The sequence below is a fragment of the Aspergillus caelatus genome, assembly GCF_009193585.1.
Source record: "Aspergillus caelatus strain CBS 763.97 unplaced genomic scaffold BDV27scaffold_81, whole genome shotgun sequence".
In the NCBI taxonomy this organism is placed as follows: domain Eukaryota; kingdom Fungi; phylum Ascomycota; class Eurotiomycetes; order Eurotiales; family Aspergillaceae; genus Aspergillus; species Aspergillus caelatus.
The window spans coordinates 51,482-68,180 of NW_022475344.1; the positions used below are offsets into that span (position 1 = coordinate 51,482).

The window sequence follows — 16,699 nt, forward strand, 5'->3', positions numbered from 1 at the left end:
TGGTTGGAATGAATCTGGGTCAAAATGGGCTGATTCCATATTAGAATATGGATGAAGTCATTGGTCGATTTTTTGTCTGCAGAGAAAATTAAAATCTTTTGGTCCGCATCCGATATGTTTGCAAAGCTCCGCAACTTGTAGGAACATAATTTATACTTCTTCTTTGTCGAAATTGCTAGATGGAACATCGTTTCTTGATCTAGCTTTTAATTTTTTTTTTTTTTATTTTCATTTTGATTCTTTCTTAATCCCCTTCTACATTTCATTTTCTTCTACCCCGGAGCTTTCATTGATTCATGGCCGCGGGGTAAAAAAAGAGACTACAATTAAAATTATCAGATATGCGCAACTTGAAAAATGTTCGCCTCGCCGAGGTGCAGCTTCAGAGTGAGCTGCCATTAACAGCCACTGCTTGGGACACTGCGTCGGATGCAGTAATTTGCACTTTCGGTCCTACAGAGACCAATCCAGTTATTGAACTTAGGAGAAAATGTCAGGACGCCGATTTCTCAGAGCCCGTAGGCGCAAATGTATTTGAGTGCATCGCCTCGTGGGACGCACCATGCCCTCTGTCAGACCTCCCCTGTGACCGGGTCCTCTCCCTTCATTACTTTGCAGACAACCTTAGTGCCTGTTTAGTACTTGAGGGGGGTGATATCATCATTGTCCGTGAAGAACCTCTTCCTGGGGAGGACAAGATTGAGATTCTGGGCTCGGTCGATGTTGGCATCACTGCTGCTGCTTGGTCTCCAGATGAGGAACTCCTGGCCCTAACCACAAGAGCTAACACATTCTTGTACATGACCAGGGAGTTCGAGAATGTGGCTGAAATCACCTTCACTCCAGAGGACCTCAAGGCGTCTCAACATGTCTCCGTTGGTTGGGGAAAGAAGGAAACGCAGTTTCAAGGAAAGCGAGCTAAGGCGCTTCGTGACCCTACAGTCCCTGAAAAGGTAGACGAAGGAAAGCTGAGCAGTAACGATGACGGGAGGACGACTATTACCTGGCGAGGAGATGGTGCCTATGTTGCGGTAAACAGCATTGAAGCGGGCACTCGTCGTGCAATCCGCGTCTATTCAAGAGAGGGAACCTTAGACAGTGTGAGTGAGCCAGTGGATGGGCTGGAAGGTGCCCTGAGCTGGAGGCCTTATGGTAATCTTATTGCCGGTATCCAACGTCGTGACGACCGAGTCGATGTTGTATTCTTCGAAAGAAACGGCTTGCGTCACGGAGAGTTCACACTTCGCCTTACCGAGGAAGAGAAGTCATCGTGGGCGTCGGATATCTACTTGACTTGGAATATCGACTCGACGGTACTCGCTGTTCAATTCAAAGACAGAGTCCAGTTCTGGACTATGGGTAACTATCATTACTACTTAAAGCAGGAGGTTCCTGTGGTCGTGAGCCCCAGTTACCCAACTGCTTTTGCCTTCAAGTGGCACCAGGAGAAGACACTACGCTTTGTTGCAGGCGCTTCAGGTACTTTGCGCCTGATATTGATTAAAGAATATGTACTGACTGCATTGCAGAGTCGATATTGGACGCGGAGTTTGTGTTTGACGTCTCTCATGGTTCGACTATTGTGCCAAATGATGTTGGGGCTGTTGCTGTCATTGATGGAGGTAAGTTTTAATTACTCCCAAAGCTGATTTAAAGCCCCTCTAACCAAGCAAAGAAATTCTCAAGTTGACTCCGCTGAGGTTTGCGGGTGTCCCACCACCCATGGCCCACAATGAATTGACATTGGACTCGAACGTTATAGACGTCGCGTTCAGCAAGTCGGGCACTCGTATTGCTGTCCTGATGAAGGATTGTTTCTCCATATTTATGTGGCCCCTCAAGACTCGCCAAGTGGCTGCGCCTAGTCTTGAGTCGAGCTATCCATTGTCTGATGCTTCGGACAGCAGGCCTAGGCAAATCGCTTTTATCAACGAGAATGAGGTTTATATTCTCAAGAATAGTGGACCGAATAAAGCCTACATTGAGCGAACGACTTTGGAAACTAGAACAACGAAAATCGCGTACCAGGCGGCTGAGTCGGAGCACTTGATTTCATTATTCCCATCCCTCAATCATGAAACACTCTGGATTTCTCACATCAACCAATATGGGCAACCAATTGCCTACTCCACGGTTTCTATGCCGTCTACAGAGGAATTTGTAGCAACCCCGTACACGCAGAGTCCTTCCGTCGACTCATATTGGGCCAAGGCCGCTCAGTTATCAGAAGACGAGGTAATGCTTTCTTGGACCCTAGTTTGCCACTTATTTCTCGCGTATGCTAATTTTCGAAGCATCTTTTGATCTCTATGACAAGGACCGGTGCCCTGTACGCGAATAAGACTTTGCTTGCGAAGAATTGCACCTCGTTCCTCGTGACCCAATCCCACATCTTGTTCACTACTTCTCAGCATCTCCTAAAATTCGTTCACTTGACCAGGGTAGAGGGTTAGTGCTTCCAAGACTACTTCCTGCCGCAGCATGGCTAACTCTTCAGCAGATATGGAGGTTCCTCCTGATACACCAGAGACCGATGAGCGTTGCAGAAGCATTGAGCGTGGTTCGCGCTTGGTGTCAGTAATACCTAGTGCGTTTGCCGTTGTGTTGCAGGCACCTCGTGGTAATATTGAGACCACATACCCCCGTGCTCTTGTCCTAGCAGGCATCAGGTCCTTCATTGATCGCAAGAACTACCGCTCGGCTTTCCTTACCTGTCGCAGCCAGATGGTAGATATGAATATCATTCATGACTACGCCCCAGAACAGTTCATGGAAAGTGTCCCATTATTCATTGACCAAGTGAAAAGGGTTGACTTCATCGACGAGTTCTTATCCCGTCTAAGGTATGTCAAACATGTACATTATGTTGTAGGGTGTTCCCTTCCTAACAACATACAGCGACGAGGATGTCTCTGAGACCCTGTACAAGGATACGCTGAAGACATCTAAGGTGGACGACAATGTGGTACCTGCCACCAAGGCCCCAGTCAAGGATGGTAAGGTTAATCGGATTTGCGATGCCTTCTTGGTTGCTTTGGAAAAGAAGATCGATACCAACCTGCATAACCTTGTCACGGCACACGTCGTCAAATCGCCACCAGACCTCGAGGCTGGTCTTCAACTGGTTGCACGCCTGAGAGGTGAGTCTAAATCCGACCACCATACTTGACCAGCCACTCACCTTACAATAGATCAAAGCTCCGAACAAGCAGAAGACGCAGTCGAACATATGTGCTTCTTGTCTGATGCCCACCGTTTATACGATACCGCGTTGGGTCTTTACGACCTTGAGCTCACATTGCTTGTTGCCCAGCAAGCCCAGCGTGTAAGTAGCGCCAGCAAATCTCCTATTATGTTATTCTAAAGCCATTCAGGATCCTCGGGAATACCTCCCATTCTTGCGCAAGCTACAGCAGCTGCCTGAGCTTCGACGACAGTTCGAAGTTGATAACTATCTCGGAAGATCGGCCAAGGCTCTGGGACATCTTCATGCGCTTAACGCTCATGATGAGCTCAGGGCGTATGCTATCAAACATGTCCTGTATAAGGATGCCATCGATCTCTACAAATATCAGCAAGAGCAACTACGCGACATGACCAATCTTTACGCCGATTACCTCTACGATCAAAACAAATACAAAGAAGCAGCCATCGGTACGTATTCCCACACACACCTCTCTATCCCACAATACAATGTATCAGCTGCTAACCAATCCCAGCTTACGAATCACTTTCCCTATACACCGACGCCTACCAATGCTACCAGCGGGCCCATCTCTGGCGTGAATCCCTGTACTGCGCAATGATGGTCCCATTATCAGAGGAAAAACTTAAAGCGCACGCACTCGAATTAGCCACCACTTTGACAGAGGAGAACAAAGACTACGTCTCCGCAGCACACGTCCACGCAGAACACCTCCACGACATCCCCCTGGCCGCCCGTCTCTTGTGCCGCGGGTCTCGCTTTGCTGACGCAACACGCCTCCTCGCACTGCACGGCAAGCAAAGCCTCGTCCCAGAAATCGTAGACACCGGCCTGGCAGACGCCATGGGCTCCATGACCGACCTTCTTGCCGACTTCCGGTCTCAGCTGAACGCCCAAGTACCACGTATCGGGGAACTGCGCATTCGTCGCGCCACCGACCCGCTCGCCTATTTCGGAGGTGACCCCACGATGGGAGGAGACATGGGTGTCGATATCCCGGATAACGTCTCTCTTGCGCCTACGGATGCTTCTACGCTTGCCGGTCGCAGTATGTTCACGAGGTATACCGGAAAGACCGGAAAGACCGGCAAAACGAATATGACAAGACAGACTTCAAAGACTCGTCGGAAGGAAGAGCGTAAGCGTGCTAGTGGTAAGAAGGGAACCGTGTACGAGGAAGAGTACCTGGTGAACAGTGTACGACGGCTTATCGAAAGAGTCAACTCGACGGTGTCTGAGGTCGAGACTCTTGTTAATGCACTGCTCCGACGGGGCATGCGGGAGCGTGCCGCCGCTATTGAAAAGGCTATGCAGGAGGTGCTCAAGTTGTGTACTGACTCTCGAGTGGAAGTATTCGGTGCTGTCGCTCCGCCAGGAGGCGACCAAACCGACGGCCCTGAGGCTGAGACTAATGTGAATACTACTGAAGAGGTTTCACCCAGGGGTGGTCAGCGTGCTTTCGCGGACAGCATTGCGGCTACCCTAGGTGTTCGGGAAGCACCGGCAGTCAAGGAGCTGAAGCAGTCGGCGTTGCTGAACTGAAGCCTCGACATTGAAGGAAATGACCTAGTACAACCACGAGTTGTTTTTATATCTAAAACAGGTTCTCAAAAAGTTGGAATATTAGAAATGTTGATCAATAAAAATATATCAAGTCAAGCTATGACCGTTATTAACTGTAGACCTAATGATATGTACTTTGCTTCTGACATAATTCGCGTATAGTTTAACTTAGGGTATCTCCTGTGAAGCAGATTCCGCTAAGATTATGTTTAAATTAGAAATTTTCAGACTTTAAAGGAATCACTCTGCCCGACAACGCTAAAGTAACCGTGCTTTATATCTTCTAATTAGTTGGAAAGAATGTCACCCGCCTCACTGACAAGGTGGTCGTTGACACTAACGGGACCTTCACCGACACCGGTCAAGATCACACGGCTGACACCATCCTTGAGCACATCGACAGCCCTAGAATCCACCTTATCCAATGCCACACCCGGAGCGGTGAGATTCTTGAGGGGCTCGTAGAATGGACCATCCCAGCCCTCACTGCTGGCGCCCAGGATAGCCTTGACTGTACCGGCAACGAGTTCAGAATCCTTCTCAAGGTAGTAGATGACTGCGTTCGGACCAGCATCAAAAGTGTAAGCGCAAACCGTACGACCGACGGCACGGTTAATATCGTGGACGAGCCTAACAGCGGCGCGGGAGACATCGTTCATGTAGAAGATGGGAGGCCAGGAGTCGAGACAGGTGGCGTGGAAGCCGTTGGAGTCCCGCATGGTGATCTCTGCGAAGGCAGGGAAATCCCGCTTCTGAATGGCAGTCTCAATAGCTGCCATCCGCTCGGGTACAACAGATTCCGCGCGGGTTGCGAAGAGGTTGGAAGTAGCAACGGTGGTTTGCATACCTTCCGTACTGGGAACATCCTTCTTCTCAGCGCTGACGACCAAAATTAGCGCACGCATCTCAGGCCAGTGAGATTCGGGAGCGACCTCCTCAGCCAAGCTGTCGCTACCATCGGCAAGACTCCCGGCGCGCCAGGCCACATATCCGCCCATCAGAGACCGACAGGCGGAACCAGATCCCTGGCGAGCAATACGGCTGAGGTCACGAGGGGATTGGGGAAGCTGGTAAAGGTCTGCGACGGCACGGACGAGCGCTGCGAAACCGGCGGCGGAACTGGCGAGGCCAGCGGCGGTGGGGAAGTTATTCTCGGAAACGATCCGCAGGGGGAGAGTAGACAGTTTCGGCAAAGAAGAGTCGGTAGCTTCAAGTTCCTGGCGGAGAGAACGCAGATTCGAAAGGCAAGCAAGGGTACGCTTGGAGGAATGGATGTCTTGACGTTTGCCGTTGAGGGTAAGCTCGTCGGCAGTCGGGTACTTGGCAGAGCATGAGGCAGTGGTGAGGGTGCGCAGCGAACGCTGCGAGAGTGTTACGGAGAGAGAGGAGTTCGTAGGCAGGTTCAGAGTGGCGTCCCTTTTACCCCAGTATCTTCAAAGCCATGGTTAGTATCAATATAGTCTAGTGACAATCGTGACACTCAGGGGTATGGAGGACAAACTTGATAACAGCGATATTGACTGGGGCTGTGGTGGTGGCCCGAAAGACCGTACTGTCAGAATGAGCAGTCATAATGTTGGAATAGAGGGTGATAATTGTCAGATAATACAAGAAGGAGATGTTGGTAAGGAGAGGAAGGGAGCTGGAGAATGAGGGGCAACGGATTTCCCTGTTGGGAAATATTATTTGAGAGCTCCGCATACATACACTAGTCCCACTTAGGTAAGACGGGGCTATCCTATCTGATCTATACAGTACTTTTCAATAGAGTGAGAATAGTGCTACGATCGGTTCAACTCAAAACGCTTTCGTTGCAACGATAGGCCTGCACCTGTAGCTGATCAATTGGTATTTCCGATAATCCTTCTGGTATCAATATGAGAAGATGACACTCAGAAGCGTGCCGTATTCTAGTTAATATTCTATATGATGGGATGGAAAGACCGCCTTCCCAACCTAGAAGAAATGTGGAGCAAATTCAATTCCGCTGAAAGGCGGTGAGTATGTCAGAATTTCTCTCTCCGCCTTCCGCAAGTAAATCTTCTTCGATAGTAATCAACAACCCGATTTGTCATCGGCATTTCTCGTCCACCCCCTGTCAACCAACTCCAGAAAATCAGAAAATATCCGATAATGGGAGCTGGTGCGAGTACCCAGTCAGCATCTTCCGCCGAATCTGCGCCGGCTGCAGCATGCCCGGTGGATCATAAGACCCGTGAGATTTGGCTACAGCAACATAAGGCCTCGGGCGGTCCTCCTCATCCTCTACCAACGGAAGATGGAGAATCAAAAACAAAACTACAACGACCACTTTCAAGTGACCGTGAAGTGAGCAGTATTCCCAGAGCTTTCGACCAAGTCTCGAAGCAACCGTCTCCTAAGGCTGCTGCGGAACCTCCATCCCCATATACTACACCGGCTGTATCGCACGGCACGCCCTCAAATGCGGAATCTGAAACAGGTCATGATGAGAACAGCGGGAATTGGATTTACCCATCTGAGCGCCAATTCTTCGAAGCATTGATGCGCAAAGGCAATACACCGGCTTCCAGCACTTCGCCTACCGAATTAGCAACTTCTGTGGCATCCATTATCCCGATTCATAATGCCGTTAACGAGCGTGCCTGGCAACAGATTTTAGAGTGGGAGAAGCAAGCGCCCCGGTCTGATCCTGGCAGCAAGAAATGTGGAGGCCCGAAGCTATATTCATTCCGCGGACTGGGCGTTGACCCCCAGTTCCTGAGCCCGCGTGCTCGTATCAATAATCTAATGGGCTACCAATTACCATTCGATCGCCACGACTGGGTTGTAGAGAGATGCGATGGAGAGAGGATTGAGTACGTCATTGATTTTTATCAAGGGAAGTCGTCTGGAGCCAACGGTGGACCGGCCGGTTTGGCTGCTAATGCCGGACCTGGCAAGTTGAGCTTCTACTTAGATGTACGGCCGAAGTTGAACACCTTTGAAGGCTGCAGGATGAGATTCAGCCGCTTCACAGGCTTGTAAAGCGGCTCATCACTTACGTTCGCGATGCACATAAGGGCGATATGGAGTTTGGTTGCATATTGGGCAATGGTCTTTGATGTATAATCTTTGTATAACACACAAGCTATGTATGATACTCTAGAAGAAGGAACAAATAAGGATAGAAGGACAAAATGAAGATACACTTCCCTCACTCCGCATGCGCCAGCTGGTCGTAAATCAAGTCATGAGAGGGAATAGATAGTTCATAACAATACATCGAACTGCATATAAGAGGATATCGTGAACAAAAGCCGCCATAATGAACAGTATAAGTAGACTAGGACCGATAGATGGAAACAATAAAGTGTAACTGGATCGACTTATCCAATAGTAGCCGCCAGCACAATGATCGTTAGGATGACGGCCATGATGACAAGGAGGCAGCAAGCCTTGTTCCGGGCGTTCTTTTGATGTCTGCTGGCACTGCGAAGCTCAACATTAGCTCCCCGGGTGTCGTTCGTAACATTCTCAACGTTCTCGCTGATTATATCGAGCTGGCCTCCTTGCTCGTGCACGATGTGGGCGACATCGCGGAACAACTCATTGAGTTCGCCAACGCTTTGCTCGATATTGCGAATTTCTGCTTCGCGCTCAATAATCAGAGACTCCTGGAAGTCCACCTCATCCTGGTTCGCAAGTCGAGGCTGTTCCTGAAGTAGCTGTTGCTGGTCTTGCGTAGCTCCTTCAACCGCTGGATGTTCACCTTCTTCCACGGCGGTGCGGGCAGCGACAGCAGATGCACGCTGCTTCTCCAAAGCCCGGCGCTGGACGGTTTGGAACTCATCCAGAGTAGCCTTGAATTCTGAAGATAGCTTTTGCTGTGTCCATTTTTGAGAAGGCTATCAGATGAGTGTCAGTAGCGCATTACGTCGAGTCTGGCTGTGTTCGCATACATTAACATCCTCCCATGCTTGCACTTTCTTGATACCTTCTCCTACTCCCTTAAATCCTGAACGAGTCTGCTCTAAAAGATTGTGAACTCGTTCACGGACTCGCTCCGTGTCTCGCCTTGTCCCTAGAAGCGCGATCTGGTCCGATAGCCGGGTAATGTTCGAGGTTAGGCTGAATAGCTGATTTGAAAGACTTTCCGTGAGTTGGTAGAACTCGGGGTCATCTCGATATTGTGGATCGTCAGAGCGACGTAGGGTAGTAGGCTGTGATTCTAAAGAACTAAGACGGTCGAAAGACATGGTGGGCGATGCGACTCAGAGTGACGATGAATGAAATAGTGTTGGAGGAGGACCGCCAGATAGAACGTCAACATGCGGATCGCCGAGCGGTCACCTGAGTTTCTGCCGGGATTTGCAGGCTGCAACGACATGATGCGTGGCTGGTGGGTCCATCACCTGACCGACGGGTTGTGGCTAGTGTGTTTTGATGCGTTTCCCTAAAAGCTTCATTCTATCGTCGCATGCTGCCGTCACTCGGAATTTCGGTTGCCCGTTTAGCTCATACATCGAACTGCCGCTCAATCTCTTAGTCTGGGTAGATAGGAATAATACTGCGCAGCAGTTCTGATCATGCTGTGAAATTCATTCCTTCTCTACCTAAGAGATCTTGGAGCACCCCCAGTTGAACTAGCACCATGGCTGCTATCCGGCCACGCCCATATCGGCGCATCTTGACCTCAGCGCTGCACCGACGCTTCGTCCATGCTTCTGCTTTAGCGCTACTTGTCTGTTACTTAGCTGCGTTCTTGATTGGAGATAAATCGTCCTGTAAGTAGCAGGAATCTTTTTACTACAAGTGACCTATTCTTGGAAATGCTGCTTTTGAACGAATTGGTAGTTAACTATGTTACCTTTCGCCAGTTTTATGGGCTTGGTTCCCAATTGGAGCATGTGGAATTCGTACTGTCTTGCTATTTATCTGCAGCCTTGTCGTTTTCGTATTGCGCGTTGGACAGATACACATTGGCTCGCGGACGACTGCCTCTCCCTTAGGCACTCTAAAATACCTTATCCCGCTCGATGTCGTCCAAACATTTGGATGGTATATTTTCTCGGCATGGTGGTTTAGTGAGATCTATAAATGGTCATCTCCCAGTGGAGCACACTTGGAGTGGGTTAATAGAAGCCGGTATGTGCTCCCCCCCCCCCACGCAGAACTTGGATTAAGGGACCTTGTGAACTAAGAGAAATAGGCCCCACGAGCGCGCAAGCTTAAATGAAAGACCGATTTACCTCTACACTTGCCATCTACTACTCGCAATTGTGCAATCTGTTGTCCATCTGTATTACGATTTCGACCGTGTACCTATTCCCGTTGCTAAACGGGCTGCGGGCAATGCTGATCAGAGAACCCACCCAGTGGAACCGGTGTCTAAGCGCATACAAGTTGCATTGCCTGGTCTCATAAAAGACGGCTTCACAAGAAGCGCTGTGGTCGCCGTAGCTTGCCCTATGGTGTATACCTTCTTCCTAAGACGCCCGGCATGGAGCTTCACCATGTACTGGGCGAAATTATTCTGGGACTTCCCTCGGTCTGCTGCGGCTCCTCCAGGCCTTATTGGCCCAATTGGCCCAGGCTTGCTGCTACGCACAGCGTTCTCCGGAAGCCTCCTAGTTCTTTGCTGGCAAACCGCCAATCTTTTCTTCTCCGCGTTCCTTAGCAAGGAGCCACTCAAGCGTGGTCAGCCATTGACGGCTGAAGCGAAAGATCCTAATGGCAGCTTATTGACGGGGTTGACCGCAAAGAAGGAGACCGTTAAATCTTTCGCATTTTGGGAATTATGCTTCATCAGTCAGAGATTTCCTGACCGACGAAAGGCGATCTTCAATGATATTGATCGCGACGGAGGACCAGCGTGGTCGCAGATCCTGCAATCTGCCACCGAGGTTATCAAGGGCATTTCTACTCGCATCGATGAACAGAAGAACCCGCCATCGGGTCCCAAGCCCGCACAAGCCGAACCGACCGAACCGGTTCTCCGCACTCTACCGCGACTAACAGACCCTCTCAAAGCGGACAACGTCTTCGCTCCCTCTCCCAAAGCAAGCTCGCGGCAGGAGAAGATCGGGGAGGTCTTCAGCTCAACAGCCAAGTCTTACGGGCAATCGGCAGATTGGACCCCTACGGCCCGAGCCAAAGCCCGCGATGTCTTCGACCGTGCATCCACTGCCATATTGAGCCCGGAGCGCAAGCAGAAACTTCTTGCTTCATCACAAGAACTCAAGATGCTCACAGGCCCTTCAGCCGGCAAGCCAGAAAACCTTAACCCATTCATCGCACAGCTCCTCCGCTCTCCAGTAGGCCGACTCTTCCGACAAACGTACGACCGTCGCCTGTCAGGCATTGTCCTAGGCGCGCCACACGCCAACCTATGCCCTATCGTCGACGCCATCGAGTCGCTCACTCGCCTCCTCATCGCAAGTCTGCAGGAAGACCAATATGGCAAAGTCCAGGCCGATGTGCCCGATGTCGTACGCCTCTTCACGAACACCATCATGACCTTGGAGCCCTTCATCCACGGCGGTCTTAACGCCCACTGGACAGACGTCAACTTCCCACCATCAAGCAACCCCGAAGCACAAGCAGAGGCCCGTCGAGTCCCAGACGTGGATCTCGTACTCGACACCCTCAAGGGCTCTCTCAAGGATCTCCTATCCGCATTCAACCTCTACCTCAAGGACATCGGACTCGTAGGCAAGGACCTGCGGCTGGCAAAGGAGGCAGCCGGGTTAATCGAGGAAGGGCTTTAAAATTCGGAACAGGCGTCATGAGAGTATGCGGAGGATGGATTCTGTTTTGCTTTCTAAAATACCTGGTGTAGGCGGTCGGTGTATTTATGCTTCGCCCATTGTTTTAATGAACATTGGCTTTTGGTCGTTGTATGTTTTGGTTCTACTTTTACCCGGTGGAAAAAGTTACGACTTAGAATAGTTCCCATGCATTGTTCTGGCGTTGCGATGCATTAAATCCAATGGTTTTGACACTTTTTTTTCTTTTTCTCTTATTTTATTGTTGGCTATTGCCTGCTCAGAACATCACTCGATTGCAGTATGTCGAGTTTTTTGTATATCCTTTTCTTTTGGCCATATACAGAATTCTATTTACAGAGATACCAAGCACCCGGTACAAAGTCACAAGTGCCATATCATAACGACCATAAACAGGTGAGAAGAGAAGGCAATAAGGGGATAGAGAAAGCAGATATGAAGAAAAGAAAACAACCCACGCGCAATAAACGATCCAGACACAAACCTCCCAAGTCAATTTCTCCAATACTCCATGTCCCCAATCGCCAAAAGGTGACTGAATGAAAAGATGGTATGAGGGAAAGGCAATCAATCATGTCATATCATGATGACAGTTCTCCCTTTCCATGCTAGATTGCCCTCCAATGCTTTATAAATCAACCATAATCCCGCCCTATACCATGTCCTATTTGCCCCAGATGAAAAGTTTTTTATCGAACGCAGAAGCTGAGTGCACATGATGCGTGGAAGAGATGCACTAAAAGAAATTGCACCCCGCCTACGCTGGGTAGTAGTAAACGGGCAGGATTCGGTGGAATGTGATCCTGACGACGAAAAGTGGGTATTTAACCTTAGAAAAGGAAGATAAAAGCAAAGAAAAATGCAGCAAATGCCCTGGAAACACGAGTTTGTAGTCGTCTACAGCGCTTCAGAGCATTGTAACTCCACAGAAACCCTAATCCAGTGGTATACACCAATGCAATGATTGTCAGCAGCCGCTGAGGACCTCGTTGATCTTATTTGACGTAAGTGTCGTAGTCGTTCCTATTGCAGGGCCTGGTCCGCCGTTGCTCGTGGCGTTTCTGGGTTCAGGAGGCGCTTCCTCTTTCATACAGGCGTTCTCCAGAATGTTGGTCCACTTTCCACTGGTCCCAGCATGACTGTGCTTCAGGTGTTGTCTAAAATGGTCCGCCCGGTAGAATTTCTTTGCATTGTTGCACTCCCCAAATTTGTGCACTGTCGTCAAATGCTCGAACCTGCGGTCCCAGTCAGGTTGAGGGAAATTAGGGAATTCTTCACCACAATAACCACAGGTGTCGTGCGAGGGCCCTGAATTCGTTTGGCTTGAAGGAGAAGATGAAGGATGGAACGCAGCCTGGTATCCTGGTAGGGCAGCGCATGACCAAGAATGACGCCGCAAGTGGAGCGAATTTTGGTGGCGCTCAGCTTCATTCTTGTTTTTAAACCGATTGTTACAGAATAAGCAAGAGTACTGTTTCTCCATCTCATGGGCACTATCGAAGGATCATAGGTTAGAAAATGTCCTGTCACAGATGAAATAAATTAATTGACTATACTGAGACTTACCGAAGTTCCTCGGGACTGTCAAACTTCTTAGGTTTCTTGGGGCAGCAATCGCAAATGAACAAACCACCCATCTTGGGACCAGCTTGTTTTGGTGCGTTCAAACTCGTCTGCAAAGACATTTTCCTTGCGACATTTGGATTGGGTGGCTCTAGCGTAGTAGGGCCCGGTGCACCTCTCATTGCCGCTTGGTTTGGAACTCCGCCAGGAGAGGTAGGATTGAGATGGAACTTGTCATGAAATGATTCGAGGTCGGAATTTGGAGAGAGCCCCCCGGGCGACCGCTCATATACAGACGCACTCGTAACACTGCTTCCTCCCACTGAAAGAGCTGCTGACGAGTAGGATCCAGAAGTTCGAAGGCTCAAAGATGACGCAGCTGAGATACTCCCATGGCTCTGGGCATAAGCGCTATTGACAGATAAAGTATTCGTGAACGGATGGCCAGATGTCCTTCGCTGTGAGAGATCACCATTACTTGTCGTTACATGTAGCGTGTGCCTATCATCGCTGATTGGTTCTCTTGGAGGTGAAGATGCTCGTCTTTTCATGCCGGATTTGGATGTGTCCAAGTACGGCGGTGTTGCTTCACGAACATTAAATAAACGTGGAGGTAATGATTCGTCCGTCGAGAAATCACCTTCGATGTCTGAGAATATCCCCTGGTCATAACTTCCCCGGTTAGATCGACTCGGGAGGCTGAGCGAGTCTTCGTTTTGCGGTGTGGCTCCACCTCCCCGACGGCGGACATAGTTGGGATTATCGTAGTCTACCGCAGAAGAAGGCGCACTGCTCTCAACGCTCGGACTCCGGCAACCGATATAGTCCCTCCAGCCAACTTTAGTCCCAGGTGATATCCCCCCCGACTGAGAACTAATGGACCACCTCACGTCGAGCGTAGACCCGTCAGAGCCACCAGGTGAGGGTAAGCTTCCAAAATTTCTCGAAGGTATAGGAAGTGTTGATAGAGGGCCTCTATTCTCGGTACCCAAACTTAGAGACTGTCGGGGCGAGAGCGGCTTCCCTATTTTAGATAGAAGATGCTGGTCATATGCATCAGACGAGTCCTTCACGCTCCGTCGAGAGAAGTCATGCTCGCCTTTCAAACTATCATTTGATATTAGTGACACTGGCCCAAGTGAAGGAGTTATAGCGAAACACTCAATGAAAGAACGTGGAACGACGATTTAAGCATGCGCAAAACCAGGAAGAGTGGGGGACGTTCATAAACGACCCCCTAAGTACTTACATAGGACTGGTGTTTATGGGAATCGAATTCCGGAAACCGTCATCCGCTGGTGGTGGAGGCTCAATCCGTATATGAGCCTCTGGACTTCTCGATAGAGGCAAACCGCTATGTCTGCCATCCAAATCGTCTAGTGCCATCCGATCGGATTGAGGTACGGATTCTAAACGGCAATGCCCCCCAAATAGACTCGAACTCGGATTTATGGGGGCGAGTTTTGCACCGGGTGCCTTAGAATTGGCATGCACCCAACCAGCATCGTAACCATCTTCTAGGTCTCTGATGCGCGGCGGCGGTGGAAGTGGCGGCGGGGCAAATGTATTCATGGAACTGGCGGGAATTGGCATAGGCCCAGGCAAAGAATATGATTGTCCAGGCATGGCATATGAGGATCGTTCAGTAGAGCTGTGATAAGGACCACTAGTGAAATCATGCACATTGATCGAAGGTGGCGAAATTCGCGGCAAGTCCATTGTACGACCAATGGCTCATCAATTCAAGATTGAAAGGAGAGACGAGTTAGACAACAAAACGCAAGCCCTCACCAAATCGTCGGTGATATAAAAGAGGCACGACGTTGGTTGTTAACTAGATGCGATTTGCTGAAGTTAATAACTAGATAGATGATAAATAGCCCCGCTCCACTCCTCAAGAAGATCCTGCTTCTAGAGCCGACGCAAAAGCTGCAGAAGTGCTAAAAAAAAAAAAAAAAAAGAAGAAGAAGAAGAAGAAGAAAAAAGTCGGAGAAGGCAAAAGAAGTGGAAGAGTCAAACAGCAGTAGGAAGACTGCGGACTTGGTGGCAATAGTCGTTAGGGTCTGCCAAGCGGTAGCTGGTAAGTGGTCGGGTCACTTTGACGAGAGCTGGATAGGGCTGAGTAGATAGTAACCCACCTCCTCGGAGTCCGTTTGGTTGCGTTGACCAGATTTGATTTGATTTTCAGGTGACCCGATCAGTGATTTCACTATTTCGACGGCTCTCTGCAAGAGTCGCGCACCAGTTTGCAAAACCAGTCGTGTGCCATCAATTCGCCGTGAGAGCGGCAATTTAGTGAGGGAGGACGGCGCAAGGACCACAAGACATAGTGAAGACTTGTTTAGAAGGGGGTTTGAAGTGTTTTAAGTAGCCGCTGATATATTCGGGAGAAAGTTGCAGCGGAGGACAAGCGGTTATGCAATGTATGTCCTCGAAGAAAGGGAAAGAGTGGGTAAATGTTAGACAAGATGCAGGGAATCGGTTTGTTTCCCCACGATCAACCCTCTTTCTAGAATCCGGGTCACGGAACGGTAAGTTCGGAGGGAATGGAGAATCTCAGAGGAGAACAAAAACGGTTGCAGAGCACGTGTTGGTTTTGTACAATCCAACAAGGAATGGAAGGGAGGGAAAGTGAAGGTAAAGTCAAGCGACAAGAAAGGGCCAGTCAAGGCGACGGCGGGCCTGAGGCAGACAAGGAAGTGCCTCAGGTAAGTTCAGTTGTATAGTAAGGTGAGGCAGAAGGTAAGAAAGTTGGAAGGATGGTGGTGCTAACCACCGTCTTATTGGTCCCTACAAGGCTTTTTGGGCGGGAAAGAAAAAACGTCTGTAATTTCAAGATTAATTTTGCCTCCGTCCGTCTCACGAGGAGGGTTTTCCTTTTTTTTTTTTTTGTTGTTGTCTTTTTGATTTCTTTGTCAGCTATGTGAGCATGGACAAATTTCAAAACTCGCGCCAATGACTAGAAGAAATACGGGGTAGTCGTCGTAATAATACTTATTAGGGAAGAGGGAAAAAAAATGTTCGTATGTATGGCGAGGCAGAGATTAGAAGGACAAGACCTAGAAACCTAGATAATAATAACCAAACTTCCATTATTCACAATGATACAAACGTTGGTATTTGTGTCTCCGCTTTTACTGCAGTTTGGTCAGGGTGGACCCCGTAGAAGTTAGATTGGCCAACTAAGATGGAGTCCTTTTCCTTCGACATGACTGCGGTAATGAACCAGGGGAAAAGAGAATTGTAAAAGGAAACATACTTACAAGGCTGGAAAGGAAAAGACCCGAGGCGCAAGAATGGTCTTAAGGCTAGCCAGGGGACCCGTGAATAGTTCTTATTATTATTTTAATCTTTTTATTTTTTTTTTTTTCTCTCTTTGGGGGAAAAAGCCAAATTGAAAAAATAAAATTGAAAAACCACAAAATTCGTTCCTCCCCCCTTAGGGTACACCTTGCATTTGCTTTGCTGGTTAAACTTTTGGGTCGCTTGTCAGACTGTTGCAGTACCACGAATTGTAAAAAATACTCAAAAAATACCACGTATGAGCACCGAGGCGTTACCCAGCAAGGTAAAATTGTACGAGATGTAAGGAAGGTAAGAATACTTAAATAGATAATCCGGG

The 16,699-nt window shown here is 49.1% G+C and overlaps 6 protein-coding genes across 6 annotated transcripts; 3 read left to right on the top strand and 3 right to left on the bottom strand.

Annotated features, from left to right (window-relative positions):
- The first annotated feature begins 227 nt into the window (after positions 1-227).
- BDV27DRAFT_110403 (Elongator subunit IKI3) lies at positions 228-4,901 on the top strand. Its single transcript, XM_032064514.1, has 9 exons — positions 228-1,479; positions 1,530-1,622; positions 1,676-2,235; positions 2,295-2,448; positions 2,501-2,843; positions 2,899-3,140; positions 3,192-3,325; positions 3,375-3,654; positions 3,720-4,901. The coding sequence occupies exons 1-9, from the start codon at positions 342-344 to the stop codon at positions 4,745-4,747; spliced, it is 3,972 nt and encodes a 1,323-aa protein (XP_031927895.1). The 5' UTR covers positions 228-341; the 3' UTR covers positions 4,748-4,901.
- On the bottom strand, positions 4,902-6,403 carry mvd1 (diphosphomevalonate decarboxylase MVD1). Its single transcript, XM_032064515.1, has 2 exons — positions 6,270-6,403; positions 4,902-6,199 (listed from the first exon to the last, which is right to left on the bottom strand). Exons 1-2 carry the CDS (start codon positions 6,338-6,340, stop codon positions 5,056-5,058), a joined length of 1,215 nt encoding a protein of 404 aa, XP_031927896.1. The 5' UTR covers positions 6,341-6,403; the 3' UTR covers positions 4,902-5,055.
- A 441-nt stretch (positions 6,404-6,844) lies between these two features.
- BDV27DRAFT_127865 (cytochrome c1 heme lyase CYT2) lies at positions 6,845-7,857 on the top strand. The gene has a single exon (XM_032066866.1). The coding sequence runs from the start codon at positions 6,902-6,904 to the stop codon at positions 7,772-7,774; it is 873 nt and encodes a 290-aa protein (XP_031927897.1). The 5' UTR covers positions 6,845-6,901; the 3' UTR covers positions 7,775-7,857.
- Positions 7,858-7,944: 87 nt separating this feature from the next.
- Positions 7,945-9,054, bottom strand: BDV27DRAFT_110414 (SNAP receptor PEP12). The gene is made up of 2 exons (XM_032064516.1): positions 8,689-9,054; positions 7,945-8,634 (listed from the first exon to the last, which is right to left on the bottom strand). The coding sequence occupies exons 1-2, from the start codon at positions 8,983-8,985 to the stop codon at positions 8,116-8,118; spliced, it is 816 nt and encodes a 271-aa protein (XP_031927898.1). The 5' UTR covers positions 8,986-9,054; the 3' UTR covers positions 7,945-8,115.
- A 176-nt stretch (positions 9,055-9,230) lies between these two features.
- On the top strand, positions 9,231-11,646 carry BDV27DRAFT_110417 (nucleoporin NDC1). The gene is made up of 3 exons (XM_032064517.1): positions 9,231-9,513; positions 9,607-9,874; positions 9,939-11,646. The coding sequence occupies exons 1-3, from the start codon at positions 9,381-9,383 to the stop codon at positions 11,494-11,496; spliced, it is 1,959 nt and encodes a 652-aa protein (XP_031927899.1). The 5' UTR covers positions 9,231-9,380; the 3' UTR covers positions 11,497-11,646.
- Positions 11,647-12,481: 835 nt separating this feature from the next.
- On the bottom strand, positions 12,482-14,796 carry znfA (putative C2H2 finger domain protein; the record flags this gene model as incomplete). Its single annotated transcript, XM_032072511.1, has 3 exons — positions 12,482-13,007; positions 13,081-14,184; positions 14,327-14,796. 3 exons carry the CDS (start codon positions 14,794-14,796, stop codon positions 12,482-12,484), a joined length of 2,100 nt encoding a protein of 699 aa, XP_031927900.1.
- Positions 14,797-16,699: the final 1,903 nt, after the last annotated feature.

What these genes read in the sequence shown, in the direction of transcription:
- mvd1 (XM_032064515.1), bottom strand. Translation starts at nt 6,340, where the DNA reads ATGACTGCTCATTCTGACAGTACGGTCTTTCGGGCCACCACCACAGCC. An exon ending in GTCAATATCGCTGTTATCAA is followed by an intron (nt 6,200 to 6,269) that starts GTTTGTCCTCCA and finishes ATGGCTTTGAAG; the next exon opens with ATACTGGGGTAAAAGGGACG.
- BDV27DRAFT_110417 (XM_032064517.1), top strand. Translation starts at nt 9,381, where the DNA reads ATGGCTGCTATCCGGCCACGCCCATATCGGCGCATCTTGACCTCAGCG. An exon ending in GATTGGAGATAAATCGTCCT is followed by an intron (nt 9,514 to 9,606) that starts GTAAGTAGCAGG and finishes ACCTTTCGCCAG; the next exon opens with TTTTATGGGCTTGGTTCCCA. An exon ending in GAGTGGGTTAATAGAAGCCG is followed by an intron (nt 9,875 to 9,938) that starts GTATGTGCTCCC and finishes TAAGAGAAATAG; the next exon opens with GCCCCACGAGCGCGCAAGCT.
- BDV27DRAFT_110414 (XM_032064516.1), bottom strand. Translation starts at nt 8,985, where the DNA reads ATGTCTTTCGACCGTCTTAGTTCTTTAGAATCACAGCCTACTACCCTA. An exon ending in AAGCATGGGAGGATGTTAAT is followed by an intron (nt 8,635 to 8,688) that starts GTATGCGAACAC and finishes CTCATCTGATAG; the next exon opens with CCTTCTCAAAAATGGACACA.
- BDV27DRAFT_110403 (XM_032064514.1), top strand. Translation starts at nt 342, where the DNA reads ATGCGCAACTTGAAAAATGTTCGCCTCGCCGAGGTGCAGCTTCAGAGT. An exon ending in CTCAGTTATCAGAAGACGAG is followed by an intron (nt 2,236 to 2,294) that starts GTAATGCTTTCT and finishes TAATTTTCGAAG; the next exon opens with CATCTTTTGATCTCTATGAC. An exon ending in TCACTTGACCAGGGTAGAGG is followed by an intron (nt 2,449 to 2,500) that starts GTTAGTGCTTCC and finishes ACTCTTCAGCAG; the next exon opens with ATATGGAGGTTCCTCCTGAT.
- BDV27DRAFT_127865 (XM_032066866.1), top strand. Translation starts at nt 6,902, where the DNA reads ATGGGAGCTGGTGCGAGTACCCAGTCAGCATCTTCCGCCGAATCTGCG.